Source organism: Takifugu flavidus, chromosome 8 (genome assembly GCF_003711565.1).
Source record: "Takifugu flavidus isolate HTHZ2018 chromosome 8, ASM371156v2, whole genome shotgun sequence".
Classification (NCBI taxonomy): Eukaryota; Metazoa; Chordata; class Actinopteri; order Tetraodontiformes; family Tetraodontidae; genus Takifugu; species Takifugu flavidus.
The window spans coordinates 6,697,269-6,715,960 of record NC_079527.1 but is presented as its reverse complement, the minus strand read 5'-3'; the positions used below and the strand labels follow the sequence as shown (position 1 = coordinate 6,715,960).

Sequence of the window (18,692 nt, the reverse complement as noted above, 5' to 3'; positions counted from 1 at the left end):
GGGCTGCAGATGGTTTGACAGCCAGCTCGAGTTTGTTTTTTTCTCAGCAGGTTTGAGGAGATGCCAGCGATCCCTCGTACGCATGATCCTTCTATGCGATGTTAAGCACTCAAGCTCCACGGCTCTAGAGTGCTCTCCAAATGCTTTATTTTGACCAATCATCCTCCGTGTTTACGTGAGCCAGGTTTGCTTCTTGATTAGCACCACATATCGCTCCAGAAATATTACGCCGTCTGCCTCTAGCCGCTCCCTGCATTCTGAAAGTCATTGTTTCGTGGCATTAGCCTGGTGAACTATTTTGATTCCTCCCTCTGTTGAGCTGGTCTCGAGTGGTTCTGAATAACTAATGGGGCCATCCTTCTTTTTCTTTGCCTTTGACAGAGCTGTGGATGTGGACAAAGCCAAGATTCTGTGCACCTGTGATTGGATGTAAGCTTGTATTAACCCGAGACCATTAAAAATGGAGTTGCTATGGAAATTCATACTGCTACTGTCATCGCTGGTGTGTGCGGCAGGTAAGCTCCCCACTGACACACACACAGGCACACACACCTCCACTCCAAATATGTACTTCTCATCTTGTTAGCAGTGGGGCTATGAATTGTTACCTTGGGGGCGGGGGAGGCTGAGGAGAGCAGCTCAACTCCAGCGTAAAATCCACAGTGGTGACGATGAAACAGGCTTCTTCTCCTGGACAGAAGCCGGCAACAATATTCAGAGAGCAACACCTTCAGGTGGGCAGTAAGGTGCCACCAGCAGCTTTATTTAAGGTTGCGTTCACAGTCCATACACAGCCGCCGATGAACGGCCAATTTTTCCACTCGCCGCTCTGGCCATATACGTGATGGTCTTTGTGATGCCTTCATGAAATCCACAAGTTAGTGGAAAGTAAGGGGGGAACAAAGAAACTCAAAAAAAAAACCCACACATCTTACATTTCTGGGTAGGTGCACATCAGTTTAGAAGGTGATCTCTTTTTACGCCTTACACTTGTGGTCCCAGCCAGCTGCTCCTCAAAATTACCCGCTGCTGTTCAATATTTACGACAGCAGGAGAGGTGACATTTCTGATCAACTATTACCACTTCGCACCAGATGAGACGTAACTGCACTATTGGACCCATAACACATACAGCTGACATGAAGAATAGGATACAATCCAACGGCGGCCAGTGTTAGCCTGCAGTGTACACAGTGTTCATGCTAGGTTTCAGCAGCCTTCTTGTTATTCTAAAAAGTCTAAAAGCAACCAAACACACATTATGCAAATGGGGCTAGCCACCGTATCAACCCTGTGCTTCCAGAAGCCATTTCCAATAATACCATGTAATTTTCAAAATTGAAATTAGAAAAAAAAGAAAGGAAAATACAATTAAAAAGAAATCTAGCGGTCTGTTTCTGAAACGTGTAGGAACCCTTTTTAAACAAGGAGCATGTTAGAATATGTGGCGAGTAAAGCTAATTAAGTCAAAATAAATTATCGTGATCATTCCTGCCATGGCTAAAAGTCTTATAATTGAACGGAAAAGTTCACCTTGATGTCTTTTCATCAACATTTTTTCAGAGCACATAGGATCTGTTCCTTTTTTCCTTTCAGCTTTGAATCTCCGGCTCAGACGGGCAATAATTAAGCCCGCCCTGCGTCTGTGAAAGGCGGTCTTTATCCAGCAGTTTATTGCACATTCGCTTAACGAGCCTCCAATTGTCGCCCTAATTGAGATCTCGCTGCTAGTGGCGCGGGGCTCTTGTCCTTCATCTCGCTTTTAACAGCAAACACCATTTTTTTAAAAATTCCCTTGTGAAATGTTTAGGATAAACTGGGACTTCTTCCAGCCCCTCTGAAGCTGAGAACAAGATGAACGAGGGCGCCGCTGCTTGCGCACAGTATGTTGAGCGGGAGCAATCTTTCATGTTGCTTTCCTCCAAATCAGCAGCCCCTCCTCACAGCTGGGACCTAAAATAATTAGCGAGCACGCACGCCGATTTGTGTCTTTGTGCGTCGTGGCTGTGTTTGTACGTCTTTGTGAGCTGGCCTGCACCAAAGCAGCAAACACCCATCGTGGTAACAATCACACACATCAGCGCGCGCCTGATGATGGATCAAGTGCACACATCTGGGCTGCAAGAACCCCCCCCACCCCACCCCCGACCCTGTGAAAGTGAATCCAGCTGAACGGCTGCAAATGGCGGCAACAAAACACGCCGCTGCCACCGAGAGAGGCAGAAGACACACCCGGGGTTCGGAGTCACGACAGAAAACGTGTCTAACAGAGGAGCAGAGGTCGAATCGTTTCTGAAAAGCATTGTGTTGCACAGGCGTTGCCTCACTCCCGAGGCGCACAGCCGCAGTAGGTATAACAAAGTAGCACCCGCGCATTAATATTCAATCTGCTGCTGCATTACACATGCCCTGCTACAGGACCGAGGATGGCGCAATAGAACAGCAGACCCGCGGAGCTACTGTGTTCGAGAAACGACACCATGAATGGTTGAGCGTGCCGACGTTCGCTGAAGGCAACGTGGCGTCCAGTTAGACTCTAACCAACCCCCTTTGAATCTCAAACTCTAACTGTTAGAGTTTGAGATTCAAAGGGGGTTGGTTCGAATGGGAAAGTTTGTATTTGACAAACACAGATGTGTGAGGGAGAACACAAAGTGGGAAAAGGGAAGTCGTTCTTGCTTTGAGTTCATTAGAAGTTCTACCCCCGCGTCCCCCCTAAGGGTTTTAACTGCCTGGAGCAGGTGACACATACTGTGTGTGTGTGTGTGTGTGTGTGTGTGTGTGTGTGTGTGTGTGTGTGTGTGTGTTTGCTCCTGTACTTGCTACCTATTGAGTGCCAAATCTGCATTCTACAAACAAAGTGAGGACATTCTGGATGGACTTCCCAAATTCTGACTGTTTGAGAAGGAAGACATGGTTTTATAGTTGAGCTTAGAAGGAGGTTAGAAGTTGGGGTTTGGGTTTAGCATTTAGTGGAAGGGTTAGGATTAGGGTGAGGGGCTGGGGAGTGTACTGTGTCTCTGAAAGTCCTCACAAAGATAGAAGTACAGGGTGGAATAATTGCTCAGTTAGCATTACGTAGTTTATCAGTTATGCAAAAGTCATTGTTTAAGAGAGCAGAAGTAAGGGTGTTTGTTGGTTGAGTTGAGATTTTATTCATTTACTTGAGAATTAAAGGTATTATGTAATGTGACATAATGTGATAATGTGACATCAAAAAACATATAAAATAAAAGTGCATGATTAACTCAGAACTTGTTTGATGAATCTAGCGTCTTTTTGTTAATTTAGCGCAATGGAAACTTCAGAAAGGAAACCTTTTTCTATTTCTCTCGTTAATAATTTTAAAGAATTGCTTCGTGCACAGCTGTAAACCATTAAAATGGCAAACAACTAATATAATATTTGGTATATTATACTTGGTGCTTGGATTTGATAGAAACTGTGTTTGAGAATGTGAACGTCCACCTTTGGAGACTAAACTCTGGTGGTGGTGAAGTCTGACGAGGCTAATGGAGCAGCAACAGAGACACTATTGGCAGTGGTCCGAACTTGTCTGGAGCCTCCACTGATCCATCTTCAGGCTGCACAAAAAGCATTTTTTTTAATTATATAAACTGGAAACTGGCCAATGCGTCCACCTGCTCTTCAGACCCCCTATTAGAGCAAGAACTGATTTTTAATTTGATTCAAAAATCAAAGAGCACTTCTGGACTTGTGTAAACAGGAGTCAAATGATCAGATGTTGAGAATCCTCTTGACTGCAGGAAGGCGGTGACGCCGCCTCACACCGGTGCACCGTTTCCATTACTTGGACATCCGTAACTGGTTTCCAGTCTTTCCTGGGGTGAGGACTTTAGGAGACTCGTGTACTCCAAGTTAGACTTGGTCTTGACTTCAGCACATCCACCTGTGGCTCATCAGGTTCAACAGCTCATGTGGGCGGTGGCGGGATTTGGTGTTCCGGATCAGTGGCTGAGGCTCCGCCCTCTGATCCAACTGCCTTTATCACAGCCACCCACCTACACTGAGGAACATTTGGCTTGTTTCCATCACCAATGTGTGAAATGAATAAAGCAAGCAGTTTCAGTCCCAGGGCACCATTTTAGCGCCTTTCTTCTAAAGCGGATATAAATGCAGATGAAGAGATTTTCCCGGACATCTTCCGAGTTCCCCAGACCTGCGTCTGAACCGCTCCTTATCCCCCCTTCCAGGGCGTCTTAGGTTGGGAGTTATTATTGACTTACCTCATTGATTCATCTGAACATGGCGCAGCCTTTTAAGAATGCTTAAGCAAAGATCTTATTGCATGTTTGAAGTTATGTGAAGACGTGAAACACTCTCCTGGGAAATTGCCTTGCGTGGCCGACCGGCTTCCTCCAGGAATGAAAGATCCTCCAATTAATGCACGCACAACGGAGCGATAATCACGCACGCAGGCTAATGACTGTATTCTTTGGGTATTTTCATGTTCCTGCGTTGTAAACACGTCAGTATCAATCAAAGAACCCTGTATGTTTTATATCTATCAGAATGAATGTTGCAGCCATACTAATTAATCGGCATTTTGCTTGATCAGCACAAAAATAACCCCCTTTTTTTCTTTTTTACAGATTGTTAACAGCTTTGTTCCGATTAAACTGCTTCTTATCGCAGATCTTTGCCAAAAGCCTAAAAATGAAACCGGTGCCGACGAAATCAGGTGTTATTATTGTTGGAAAACTCATCGTACATTTTTAAAGCATGATGAATGTTTCCATTAGCAACGAGCATAGCAGCAGGTAGGCAACAAATACCTCCCAACGCGAGTCGTGAAGCTAGTCATAGTACCGCTATTAGGTGACAAATAGGATTTTGTGAAGCAGTGTTCTCCCGAGTTAATGCAGACGTTCGATAACAATGAAAACAACCAGGAATAGCTTCAATGTTCCATTCCCACACATGCGGGCAATCAATCCTGTGCTTTCCCAGTTAAGGTAGCTTTGACTGCCCTGGAAACAAGGGTATTGAGTTTCACACGCGAAAGGATGGAACAAAGCGCGTTTGCATACAAAACCCCTGCAAGATTCCACATTTCAGCGCTCTGCCATTCGGTTTTAGGCCGAATATTTCCGGGCTTTGGTCCTAATTCTCCAGCGTGGGCGCCACGGTGTGTCTGATTTTCATCATTGGTGTGAACTTCTAGAACCAACCTTGCTGAGATGCACCCCCCCCCCCCGACCCCGACTCAAAGACCTGAAAGGTAAAGCTTATCAGCACAGGCAGAAAGGAAAGACGCTTAAAGCAGCAAGATTGTTTTTTATATTTTTATTGTCTGATACATAAAACCCTGAGCCGAAACGAATGGATTCGGGGCTGCGCGGACCACCGAAACCTCCCTCAGAGCCGACTCCCCCCACGCCTGTTTATTCATGCTGAGCTAAGCTGGACAAATTCATATGCTGTCAGCTACTATTGAATTTGAGATTAGTTTTTATTTCGGCCTCCTAAACGGCTCCCGCGACCGCCACTCCTGCCGCCCCCGGGGAGTCTCGTGCCGTCTGAGGGGCCCGCCTATCGCCACCTGGCAGCAGGTGGGAGATAAGAGCCAGGGCGTTCCTTATTTTATCTGAACGGCCTCCCTCTGAATGTCCTCCGTCTCGTGTCATTGTGCTGTGACTTCCTGTTAGGACTCCGCATCAGCACGCGTTCCTGACAGAGTGCTTTTTCATACTTTGGCTTTCCCTGGCCTCTGACTTTGGCGCTAACTCGGTTATCTGGCTGCAGCACATCGTCCTGGTTTTATATATCTGCTGCTTTGCTAGTTTTCCCTGCTCGCATCTGAGCGGCCCAGTCGAGTCGCAAAAATGAAATTCCACCTGGGGAAATAAGAGTGAAAAAAAAAGAAACAAACAATCTCTCAATGTCTCCAATCTGTGAAACTCCAGTGAAGCTTTTCAGCATTTGATTACGAAGAGGAAGCTGAGCGGAATACCGCTCCGCCTTCTCAAACCGTAGCTTAGGTTCGTTCTCGTTAGGCCACTGTGGAAATTTCCCAGAAATTGCGTCAGGTTAAGCCGGGGCCCCGAGGCGAGCGCTCCCAGCTCAACCTCCTCTCATTATTCTGACACTCGTTCAGGATCGTCACAACATTCGTTCAAGAGCAGGTCAGCTGAGTAGAACTGAGAAAAACCAAAACAGCCGAACGCCCCACATTCCACTTTATTATTCTGAATGTCTTTGCGCCTTTAAATTGCTGCCATTTAAAGGTCTTATTGAAGAAAACATTAATGTTTTTAAGACCTTTTTCAGGGCGATAAAAGTGTTGCGATCAATGTTTCAACCGTGTGCTATCGGCCACAGCAGCATTCTCGAACGCAGCCTCGTTCACTCGGAGTCCATGGTCCCCTGAACAGGTGCCTCACGGCTTTGTCCTTAAATTCAAAACCACCTCGGGGGTCGGTCTTCTAGCTTCATACATGAACCCCTTCACCATTGTTTTGTGATTCTCATTATGTGTATGTGTGCATTATTTTTTGATAGTGTGCAGCTGCCACGACATTATCGAATGGTTATTGTGTTACTTTTAGCAATGTGCACGATTTCCCAATTTAGCCCGGTTTTCTGCACAAACCATAGCCATTCCTGGGAATATGTGCTGTATCCGTGATGAAGAGAGGCAGCGCCAACGTGGAGGTACTGACCCTCTCAGCATGTACTGTAGCGCATGAAAAATAAACTTACGATTCAGCTCGGTTGAGGATTCAAAAAGGCTGCTCCAAATTTCAACTTGCTTGCGAATACGTTAATTGCCATCATTTATTACCGGTAGCTCTTGTGTCTGTTCGGTCCCAGGTGTCCACTGACCCTGGGTGTCCTAACCCATCACATCAGCACGCCTATCCAATTAGAGCCTTTTACATGAAGACCTTCACCCCGACCGTCAGCCGTCATTATGACTTCCAACACTTTATTACATTATAAGTGCTCCAATAATAAACTCCAGCGGCTTTTTTAACCATCAGAGATCAGTTATGCTGTATATTTGATCTCCTACACTGAAATGTGTGCATAAATAAATGCTTTTTAATAGTAAATTATTTTTGCTTAGCATCCGTATCACCCTGCCTGTTAATTAAATCACCAGTTTACTGGAACTGGTGATGTACAAGAACATATTAGGTGTGAATCAGCACCAGTACTGCTGACTGGATGTGTTGTGACCAGCATTTATTCTGATATTTTGGATGAATATTCACATTTAAAACACCTTCTGAAAAAGGGAGCAGAACTATCTCGCCCTGGATCACAACCGGCAGCACCAACCCCCCTGCAATAAAAGGGCATTTTATAAATGAGGGCATGTTGCTGTTTTGGCATTTAAGCGAAAGCTTTACTGGATTACATCTGTCTGAAGGTCTCCAACCTCATTACGCTCATAACGTGAACTTGAATTTTACACGGAAAACGTCGATAATCTGGTGCAAACACAGATCTGTGCTGCTCTGCTGACCTTCCAGAACTTCCCGTCTAATGCGGCCTCTCCTTTCAGGAAGTGCAGTCCAGTTGGGGCCCGTGTTCACCAAACAGCCCGGCAGCGTGGTGTTTCCTCTCCAACATGGCGAGAATCGCAAAGAGGTGGTGTTCAGCTGCGAGGCCCAGGGACACCCACCCCCCTTCTACAGGTAACCGTGGCTGAGGATGATGCTGCTGCTGCTGATGATGATGATGATGAAGGTCGTGCTGGTATCGCACCTGATTTGGAGGATTTAACTGGATGATAAACATCAATAAAACCAATTCAGCTCCTGCTTGTTGGCCTCAATTTTGCCCTGAGAGGTTCAGCGGTCCCTTGGCACATGCAGTTAGATGCAAATTGATGCCTCCGTGGCTAAAACGATGACAAATGAACACTAATGACAAATGATGATTTGCTGTTAAAGCTGGTCGCAGAAGATGATGAAGCTCAGACTCAACAAACGGGGTCGCTGGCGATGGCTGTCGCACGCCCCCTCTCCTAATTAAATGCAAATGGGAAAAACCAAGCATTTAACGCATAACAGGTTGAACCAGTGTGTGGAAGCGTGTGGCTGTAAATGTAGCTGGAAGATTCTGGGTGAAAATCGAAATAGCTGTGGCAAATTCAATCAGTGTGATCAACGGAGACGCTTAATTAGCATCCTGGCGCTACGCCGCTGTCTGGAAAATCCTACTTTTGAAAATAAAAACATTCTAAGAGATCAAATCTGCAAGTTCCAAGAGCCTTCTTGGCTCTATATCAGATCAAATATTGCTCTAATTAGATCCTGATCTAAAGATGCTCATAGGTATGCTGCTGCATGTCACCGTGGGAATATCGCTTAAAAAAAGATGAAGGAATAAAACATGTCTGATTATAATCATGGCCGTGCGATTAATCTGAAACCAAATTTAGATTTGAAAGATTGCCTCTACAAAAACTGTAACCAAGGGGGTGGGGGACTGAAATGTATGCCTTAAGAACCTAAATCATGTTACTATTTGTTTGAGAGACAACTAATCAAAGCTGGACCCCCCTCCCAAGCGGCGTTTTATATGAAGTCTGAAACAATTTGACTCTTATGTGTTTAGATATACTCTTTCAAACGTGCCACGAGTCTATTTGTGGGATAAATATATGCTAAAGTAAGCGAGGGCGGCATCTCCATCTGGGGGATGCTCTGAACTTCAGGTCACTAATCTGAGTTTCAGAGACGAGCCCCGTCCAGCCGAATGTCTCCCCGCTGATGTGCGCGGAGGCACAGCCGTTTGCGGGTGCCAAGGACACTTTAATTTGTTTAAGACTCCTTGGCGCCCGCTGCCACATAAAGACCCCACTTCAATTTATCGCCATGGTCACTTGATTTGTCTCATCTGGAGCTCTTGGATCCATCTCAGCCGTTGGCCACGTCCCTCTAATCAGTCAATTTGCGCCGGCAGCGCTGCTCGTCTGTGTATGCACCTTCCTCTCTCAAACAATGGCTCCCTCTTCCTCCTCAGAATACTTTACATAGAATAGGAGATGGAAAGAAGAAAATCCGAAGTTGCTGTTTTGGTTTTTCCCCCCCAGATGTGTGAAAGGTCTAATTAAACCCAAGAAGCTAACGCCCAACCCTGTTCCTGCCATGAAAAGGCATTTCTGGAGAATCTCCTCTCACAAGTGTCTTTTTGTTCCTGTGTGTTTACCCTCCTGTTTCTCATTTCCGTCTGCCTTTGACTCTTACTTTGTTTGAGAGGGAGCGTGTCGCTCCTGCTTTGCTGGAGTCTAACACAGACAATTTCGGCAAGCTGCAGAGATGATAAAATATATCTGAACACGTTCACAAAGTTCCCCGCAAGTCAAATTTAGTTTTTTGAGGGTTTTTTCCCCCCCTTTGCTCAGGTGTTCACGTGCTTGTGCGCACACACACACACACCAACACTTGACGTTTCATCAAAAAGGCATATTTTGCAGTTTGAGCAGCCCTTTGGTTCAGCCTTCCATTCATATAATCACTAATAGGAGGAGAGGAAGGGCTCTCCTTCTTCTCTAGATGATGGAGAGATCTGACAAGGAAGCAAATTCAGCCTTCTTGTTGAGAAAGTGCATTTGCTGATTGGTTTCCTTTTCAGCTGCCTTGTGTGCACCACTTCACGTCCTGAAAAGCCAACATCATTGCTGCTGCATAGATCTCAGGGTATTATCATTATTGCTGAGTTTATTGGTCTGCAGGCTGAAAGGATACTTCTCTGACTTCCAGTTGTGGGCTACAAATTGAAAGGTCAGCTGGAGCGCTGCCAAGGTGCTGTTGCGAAAACACCTCTCCAACAATGATCGCATCTTCATCTGCTATTTTTATGTATACTAATGTGTGTACTAATAGAGGGTAAATAGTGTGTTACTACAGTCTTCTTTTTTAAAACCTTTCACACCTGTTTTTCAAAATCTTTTTTTTCACTGTTTTTATGTCCACAGGTGGAAACTCAATGACTCTTTCATCCATCCCAGACCAGGGTCGCGCTACTCACTCGTGGGAGGAAACCTTCACATCAGCCGTCTGAACAAAGACGAAGACGTCGGCATCTATCAGTGCCTGGGCTCGAACTCCTTCGGCACCATCGTCAGCAGAGAAGCCAGCCTGCACGTTGCATGTGAGTGTCGCTGCGTGCCTGTCGTGTCCATCGAGTGAGCCTGTTGTCTTGGAAATTTAGCAAGTTAGCTGACCGGTTAGCGTGTTCTCACTGAACAGTGGGTTCTGTTGACAGCCAACAGGCCTGTACAGGTGGGTGTGAATCTCTATTTGCCCTGGGACTCCACCTCACGCGCTACAGGTGAAGGATAACATCTGGCTGGATGAATTGAACGTTAGCATTTTTGTCATTGTACGGAACACAATGAAGCTCAAAATGCTGGCACTTTTACAGGCATAATATAAAAAGAGTAAACTTCCTTTCTGCCTGGTCCAAATTTTTTTTTGCCACCAAAACATAATAACAGGCCTTTTACAAAAGAATAAATCAATCATCGTAAATTATTATAGTTTGAAGTTCTCTCCAGTTTTGCTACTTTGCCTCAGTCGAGCTCACCTCAGTTCAACTCCTCCTCCACTGCATCGATCCCGTCTTTATTTTCCTGGGGAAAGCAAAAGTTTCATTAAACTATAGATGTTCCGCTGGACTGAATGTGTAATGACCCGGTAGGATTCTTGGGAAATTGTTTGTTGTCAAGCCTGATCTTCTCGCTCAATAACGCGGGACGAGAAAGCCCGGAAGGCCGAAAGGGTTAAACGCCTGCCTTTGGTTGTTTGCTCCGCCCGCTTCAGAACTTTTCGCAGCCCTGCGATGACTGTGGCCCGGGCCTTGGCGGACCCCCGTGCAGCTGACGCTTTACAGCCGCCATCCATCACGCTTTATAAGACTGGATTCTAAAGCCTTTCTGGCGCCAAGGTGAACTTGAGGCCTCTGTTCTTGATGGGCCGTCCGTATCGCACGACAGCCCCGGTGTCTGTGAACAGATGGCACGCCTAGATTGAATCCTGAGGTTCCGTGTCAGTGCCGGAGCTGATGCACAACCACCGTTGGAGATGTGGGATCCATCCAGCTCTTCGTGCGACGGGTCTCAGCCGGGACGAGCAGCCAACGAGCACGGACGTCGTACATCTTATTTATTGCTCTCGGTTTAACTTAATTAAGCCTGCCGTATGATTGAGCGGGTCTCAGGTCAGGGGATGAATTCACAGGGGAGCAGCCAGTTATGAGAGTCAGTATCGTGTCATTTGTAACAGGCTGTGATTCTTAGCGTCTCTTCACAAACACCAGGGGGCCGTCACCTTCCACGGCCTCATAATAACTGTGAGACAAAGACCGGGGGCTTTATTAAAGAGAAGAAGGCTGGTAATCTTATCCAGTCTGGGAGGAAGGTGTGGTTTAGACAGGCCTCAACAGGCTTTGGTGTCCTCTCTTACTATTGTCTTGGCCAACCATGTCGTCCATTTTGAATTAGTCAAAAAGTTGCTGGCCTACTTTTTAATCCTACATTGGCTGTACATTGGTGTCGGTCAGCATCTGGTGGGGGCTTAAACCTCAAAAAGTGAAGGTCTCTAGTCTTGCTGACAGTACAGAATTAAATGTTTAAAAGGCCAGTTCTTCTGCCCGAAAGGCCAGAAGGAATAATCCAGCGTCTCATCAAACCAGATTGACTTTTCTAATCCCCAACTGGATATTTTTGGTGTAAGTGAAAGGATTGCCACCGATACAAGTTGGACCTCTACGACAGATTGCCACGCTGGCCGAGCACTACTGGACAGCTGCTCCCAGAGCCTAAATGCAGCACAGCATTCGTAGCCTCCAAGGGTGCACATGATATAATAGAAGCATCTTTACCTGTGTTTACCTGTGGTCCAGACTTCCTTTAACTCTGCGTGTAAATGCCAAGCAGAGACAAACTCGGCTGTGGCTTTAAGACTTTGTTAAAAATATCAAATTGAATTATTGAAGAGTCCAACGTCAGTGAAGGAATCATCGGTCTTTCTTTTCTCAACAATATGGATTTGAGTTTGCTGAAATACTGTAAAATGCTTCTGCTATGGAACGTCGATAGCATTTTACAAACACAAACAAACAAACGCGTGTTTAAAACCCCCGTTTGTCAGGCCTTTTGGTCATTTGTTTTTACCAAATTATTTTTTATTATCTAGACCTTTTTTTCACTGCGAAGTTTTGGTACATTTTGAAAAATGAGAAAAAACCCATATAATTTAAAAAGAAGAAATTGCTAAAACATCCCTCCTTTTGATTATCATTTTGTAAATGTTTATTTAATATTTTATTTCCCACCCAAGGCCAGTCCACCTTAACAGGGTGGAGCACACACAAGTTCAATCGTGTGCTATTCACAAAATGTGACTTTAGAGCAAAAAAAGAACAAAGAATTATTTGTCTGCTTTGCTTTGTCATAGCAAGGTCGTATGCTGAAAAGAGCCACAATATGATAAAGACTGCAGTTGCCTTTTTTGCATTTTCTGGTAAATCTATTATTTAACATGTTTTCTCATTTGCATTGGAGCATTAAATCCCAAAGATTAATCATGTTTTAAGAACATTTTCCTCTGAAACCCAGGTGATGGGTCAGTTTATAAGGAGAATCACCCTTAATTGGTGAAAAATAATGCAGCCAGAGCCCTTTAAACCTTGGTCGGATGGAAAATCTAACCCTGGCACAGATTGCCCTTCATGTGACACTCCAATTGAATGAGTTTAATTCTTCTTGCCTATAATCAGTTTTCATTCATCACAACCGGACACATTGATGTAGGTGTTTTGGGGGGAAAAATGCAAATTTACGTCCAATTTCATGGTTTTGAAAGCTCTCAAAATTGCCAGAACTCTGCCACAGAGACTCACATGGAGTCACAGAGCGGTGAAAGGCTTGATTAGATGATCCGCGGGGTGTAGAACAGCTTGTGTTGTCAGGCGTTGTTGGCTTTTAGTGAGTCGAGCTCATTTGGCGTCCCGTTCTCCGAAGCAATATTGATCACCGGAGCTCTGCTCCACGGAGTCAGCCGAGTAACTGATACTTTCTAATTATTGGGCTCAGTTTAAAAAAAAAAATCGATTGTCTTTGTGGTTATATTAGATTTATTTATCTGCCATTTTGTAAAGCCAAATTTATGCATCCGAGCGAGTGCACGGGCACGTTGCACAGCTGTCCTTTGAAGGACATCACGCTGACTTTCAATTGTCATTTTGATTACTGATGAAATCAGTTCATACCTGAACAACCGGAGCGTCATATCCTTGTGATAGCAGAGACTGGACTTGGACCTCAGCTAACCAGGTTGAGGTGGAAGATGCCTCAATCATGGCCACCATCAAAAATGTTCTTTTTATTCCTGATTACTGACTGGTGTGTTTAAGGAGTGCATACGGCGGTGCAGTTGTTAACACGGTTGCCTCATAGGTGGAAGGTTGTGGGGGCCTGGGTCTCCTGACTGTGTCCACGTTTCTCTAGTTCCCCCCACTGTGCAAAAACATGCACATTAGGCTGTTGTAGATGTAGGTCCTGTGTCGGTCACCTGTCTTCCTGGACGGATGGACATTTTCAGCTGTTGCAGCGTCAGTGTGCATTACAGTCATGTCTCACACAGAATAAAGACTAACCTTGGCAGGCTGATGCTCCTCACTGCAGGCTGGATACTTAAGGAAGGAGAAGCTCTGTCCTCTATACAATCCGGCATCACTGTGTGTCTTTGTCATTTCCTGTTTTGATGTATAATATCTTCCTTTGTTGGTGTTGCATTAACTTGGCAATTTAACACACACTTGTGCGCAGTTGCTATGGTAGCCTTTTCAAAGCAGAGGTAGATGCTAAATGAAATCCCCCCAAAAAATATTTTGATAGCTTCAATTGTCCTGTTTCTTTGGTGTAAACACACATTTCAGCTCCCTTCGCTTTGTAGCTTCTTCTGTTGACTGGCTGGTTTTCCTCCAGCCAGGCCCAAGTGTCCTGCAGTGATCTTGAGACCACAAACAGCTGAAAACAGGCAGACCGTCACGTCTCAACAACGAATTTACAGAGTCAGGTATCAGGGTTAAAGTGGTGAGTTCTGCAGAGGTGCTGCTCCTGACTCAGCAGGTTGTGGCCCTGGCAGACCTGGCTCTTTAATATGTTACCACTAAGTTAAAAGATTAGACTGGAGCGCTTTAGAACAAAGGGCACTTTAGAAAAAGGGCTTTAGCAGACCTCCTCTGCCTGATCTGAAGTTGTTTTCTTACAACAGAATTCAGCTGCTTCAGATTGAGTTTCGTGCAGCGTGTTTCAGCTCACAGGCAGCAGAGGCGGCCCTGAAAGATTTGAAGCCATTTTTAACCTAAAATATGGATGGATTTTAACCTTAAAAATCACATTTTCGATCATGCGTACGAAAAGAAGAGGTTTTTGGTGCATATATTAACTCTGTAGGATCGTGTTGGTGCTCCCTGATGTGCATAGTTAAATAAATCACTCCAGATTAAATAGCTAATTTAAGTGTATCTCTTTTTTTTAATCCTTAAAATGAAAATAAAACAACAGATCTCTGGCACGGACAAAACCCTCTTTGACAACCTTGGTGAACAATATGTAAAAGCTTCAGAGACCTTCAACTGGAGGAACACGAACCAGACCGACTTCTGTAGCGCTGAGGGAAATTTAATAAACCAAACAAAAAGCATAAAATGAAATGAAAGCTGTATGTTTGGCTGCCCCGGGTCCAAAAGATCAGGTTAATAAAATGTTTCTCCACTGATTTTTAATGCCGTATATTGACAGGTTTTTGTTTTTTCTTACAATAAAAATGTGACGGGATACAAAGTTAGTGCAGAAATTTTAAACCTTTGTAATATTAATAATACCTCCAAGCTCTTGCTGATCAGTGGTAAATGTGTTTGGAAGCCTGTGCACGCTGCCATATTTACTGATGAGGCTATAGATCATCCGCAGATTTAAAATTGTCTGGAACAAAACAAAAACACCTACAATTATGGCTCTCCTGGACAGAGTTTTCCATTATTTTCAGGGTCTGCGGAGATCACGAACCATATTTACCACCTCTGTCTCGCTCGTGGGCAGACGCCATCACTTTCACAGTCCTTTTGCTTGTTTATGAATACAGTCTTGATTATGTCATTATATGGCGGGTGCGTGTATGAGCTATCTCCATGGGGAAAGAAAACGGCGCCATGTTCGAGGTTTCTCGTCTCTATTTGCTTTCTCTCAGCAGGTTGTCAACTAGTAATCGGCCTCCATACAAATGATGTGTTAGTGGTAGTCGTTTAATTGTTGGCGGCCCGTGTGCAGTGGATGAAACACAGAAAGTGATAACAATACACAGTTCCAATTAAATTCACTCATGTGTGACTTATACTTGAGGGATTGCTTTCTGCACCAGTCACAAGTGTCGAAGTCTCCGGCGCACTTTGTCTGCATTTATGCAAATATTACACGGCCGTCTCTGCATCACGCTGCTGTGCTTTAAGCAGATATGGAATTACGGAGCTCCGCAGATACGGTTCGCCGTGTGTTTTTATCTGTGTAAACACGTTCGTATCTGCTGTTTGCTTCTCTGCCTTTGTTTCACTCCTGTGTGTTGTGCTTAACAGATCTGGAGGACTTCAAGACTCACAGAAGGAGTCCAGTGAGGGTTCGCGAAGGTCAAGGAGTGGTCTTGTTATGTGGCCCGCCGTCCCATTCTGGAGGTAAGATGGCTCACCGCGTGGTTGCATTCATCGCTGTTTTACAACTTGAGTCATTCCCACTGCGGGCTAATATTTTAACTCCAAGGTCACGAAGAGTCAGCGCCGGTTTTGCACAGAAATACTGGCGGCGTGCTATCACTTCTCCTCCTTATCTGCTCCGTATATATCGGGACGAAGTGGAAGGCGTGCTGTTTGTTGGAGTTGTTGAGGTCAGCGGAGTGAGTCATTTTTACTCTGCCAGTCTCTGGCCTGTCAGGCTGGTTCTCTGTTGGAACTTCTGGTACGGACACTGGAGAAGAGAGATGCTCACCACAGAGATGCTCTACGGAGGTGCCTAAAACAGCGGAAGATGGCGTTGCTAATGGAGGGATGGGCACCTCCTTTTGTAAGAAAAGTTGTTTCACACTAAAATCATGTTGCCTGACATCAGCTCCTTGGAGAATGATGATGATGATAATTGCATCGGGCCCTTACCTTCAGGTTGGGGATGTTTTGTTGTAACTATCAGGGTGACAACAAGCGTGGGAGCATCTGCAGCACAGCCTGACGCAGTGATAAAACAGAAGGAATGAATGATTAGTAGGGGTGCACCAGCTGATATCACCCATAGACCATTAGAGCAGCTCTTCTTAATTCCTGCACCTCATTTTTCGCACAGTAATGTTGAGGTAGGGTATACGTCCATTCATCAATATGCCGCCTCTCAACGCCATCACTCATTTTTGCGTAAAGCAGCAATATAGTTAAATGACAATGGAGGACTCATGAAGTCATTAGAATCTGACTCACACATTAATGCACCTCAGATGCTTTAGGAGAGTCAGATTGCTCACCGGTTTATCTTGGGATCAGCTTTCAGATGCTTGATGGTGCTGCCTTCCTGAGTGGCGATCGCGCTGCAGTCCTGTCCGCGTGACGAACGCGCTGCGGTACGAGAAGCTATTTGATATCAACAACAGAAAGATTTTGCGAAGAGTGCCAGTCCAAATTCAAATTCCTGATTAAAGGATTAAACGTGTAACAGATAACAGATAAATACAAGTAGCGGGACCCCAGAAATCCTACCTGCGGCCCTGTCTGGTGTTCGGCCTTTAAGCATGATGTTTCACCTTTTTGATGACAGAGAGCCACAAGCACACGTTTGGAGATCAAGCTGTAATAGCTGCTTTCTTCCTGATGCGCGGGGTCTAAATGCCAAAGCACAGTCCGGCTCGGAAACAAAGCGTCAGCTTCCTCAAGAGTGTTGGGCCGTAGCGGCGCTGTCGCGAACGGGTCTTAAAATACAGTGGGACCTCTACTTACGAAATTAATTGGTTCCAGAAGTTGTTTCGTAACCTGAAAATTACGTAAGTAGAGACACGTTTTCCATGTAAATGCCCTAATCCGTTCCAAGCCCCCAAAAATTTGGGCATAATTTTTTTATAAATCATAAAAATGCATCAAAACATGTAACAAATACATGTGACAATTAGATTACTGCACAATAAATGTAGGAATTCAGTGCAAGGCTTCTCCAGGAACAAAATGAACTTTATTACAGGCTAATCTTACATTAGCCGTCATTACTAGCAACGAACGTTAACACTTGTGGTAACACCGCCATCTAAAAGACAAACATACGAACACCCACAATAAATGAAAGTGAAACGAAGGCGACACTGGGATACACACAAACTTGTACTGATTGACGTCCCTCCTAGCCAATGGGATTACAGGAAAATGCTGGGCGATAGCCAATGGCCGAGCAGCTACTAGCAACTTTGCGTTCGCTAAACTCCGCGAGCTGCGAGTAGCAGCGGTAGCGTATTTTTGACCTTTGTATCTCTTGAAATTTCTTTCGTAACAAGAGGAAATATTTTCCCGTTGAGATGTTTCGTAACCTGAAAATTCCGCATGCAGAGACGTTCGTAAGTAGAGGTTCCACTGTACACGCAGTGCAATTCAACAGTCGGTTCATTATTGATATAGAAGCAAGGCTGATTCAGTCAGGGAGGTGCCCCAAATTCTCCCGACTCTCTTCCCAAAAGCGCATGTTCCTGCAGGCATGCGGCTGATGCCTGCACGCTGATGCCGTTTGAAAGAGGAAGCTTGCGTCTTCTTATGAGAGCGTGCAGACAGGGGATGTAACATTCCACGACAACCTGCTGGATGAGGTGTTGACGTTGACAGACTTCTTCTGGGATAGATTTCAGAAATACTCTGGGGCAATTTGCACAAATTACACATGCAAGCATCGAGTAGTGTCGGCTAACCAAGCAAAAGGGGGAGGAAAGAAAAAACCACCAACATGTGCGCACTTGGAAACATACTGATATCATTTAAAGACATTCCAGTTGAATTAGGATGTTTTACATGATTGAGTTTACTCTTAATCACTAGCTACAACACCTAATGTAAAACCATTCAAAATGCTGCCTGCAGGGAGGGTGAGGCTACCCTTCACAGAGGTGTAAATGGGCTGTTTGTGGGTTGGCTATAGGTTTTCTGTTTATAGACACTTATTCTTCATCAGGGTGTCAGAAGGTTCTGGAATCCTGCTGCTGATTGAGTATCAGGAAAAGCTAGGTAACGTCTAAAAATGACTTTCCTACAATTGATGTCAAATTGATGGACTGCGTTAATGGAATGAACCTGAACCGTCTTTTGTTTCGAAATCCTAAGTCAGCACACTTTGGACTTATTATTATTATTTTAATGGTTTGCCAAGATCCCAATAATGCTTAAGAAGTCATCTTTAGGCTAAATAAAGTGTGCAAGTTGTGTAAGTTGTTGGTTGCTCGTGGGTGGTGTGGGCAGGTGTCTCCTGGAGACGACCCCAGCCATCGTCTCAAATGCTATAAAATGGCTGTGCTAATCATTAACTCAACTGTTCCAGATTGTTGCAGATCATTCTCAAACAGCTCCTTCACCAAGGGTGTAAATATAATGGGGCCATTTCCAGGTGGTCCCCAAGGTGTCTCAGGCGTTATATGATAACAAGT

The 18,692-nt window shown here is 44.9% G+C and overlaps 1 protein-coding gene across 2 annotated transcripts in view; it reads left to right on the top strand.

The window, feature by feature from the left end:
- The window catches only part of cntn3a.1 (contactin 3a, tandem duplicate 1), a 54,268-nt gene that overhangs the window by 6,874 nt on the left and 28,702 nt on the right, over positions 1-18,692 (top strand). For both annotated transcript variants that reach the window (XM_057040384.1, XM_057040383.1), the window contains exons 2-5: positions 382-515; positions 7,532-7,664; positions 9,953-10,128; positions 15,616-15,711. In XM_057040384.1, the coding sequence (XP_056896364.1) occupies positions 461-515; positions 7,532-7,664; positions 9,953-10,128; positions 15,616-15,711 (460 nt within the window). In that variant the 5' untranslated portion in view covers positions 382-460. The remainder of the gene's footprint in view (positions 1-381; positions 516-7,531; positions 7,665-9,952; positions 10,129-15,615; positions 15,712-18,692) is intronic.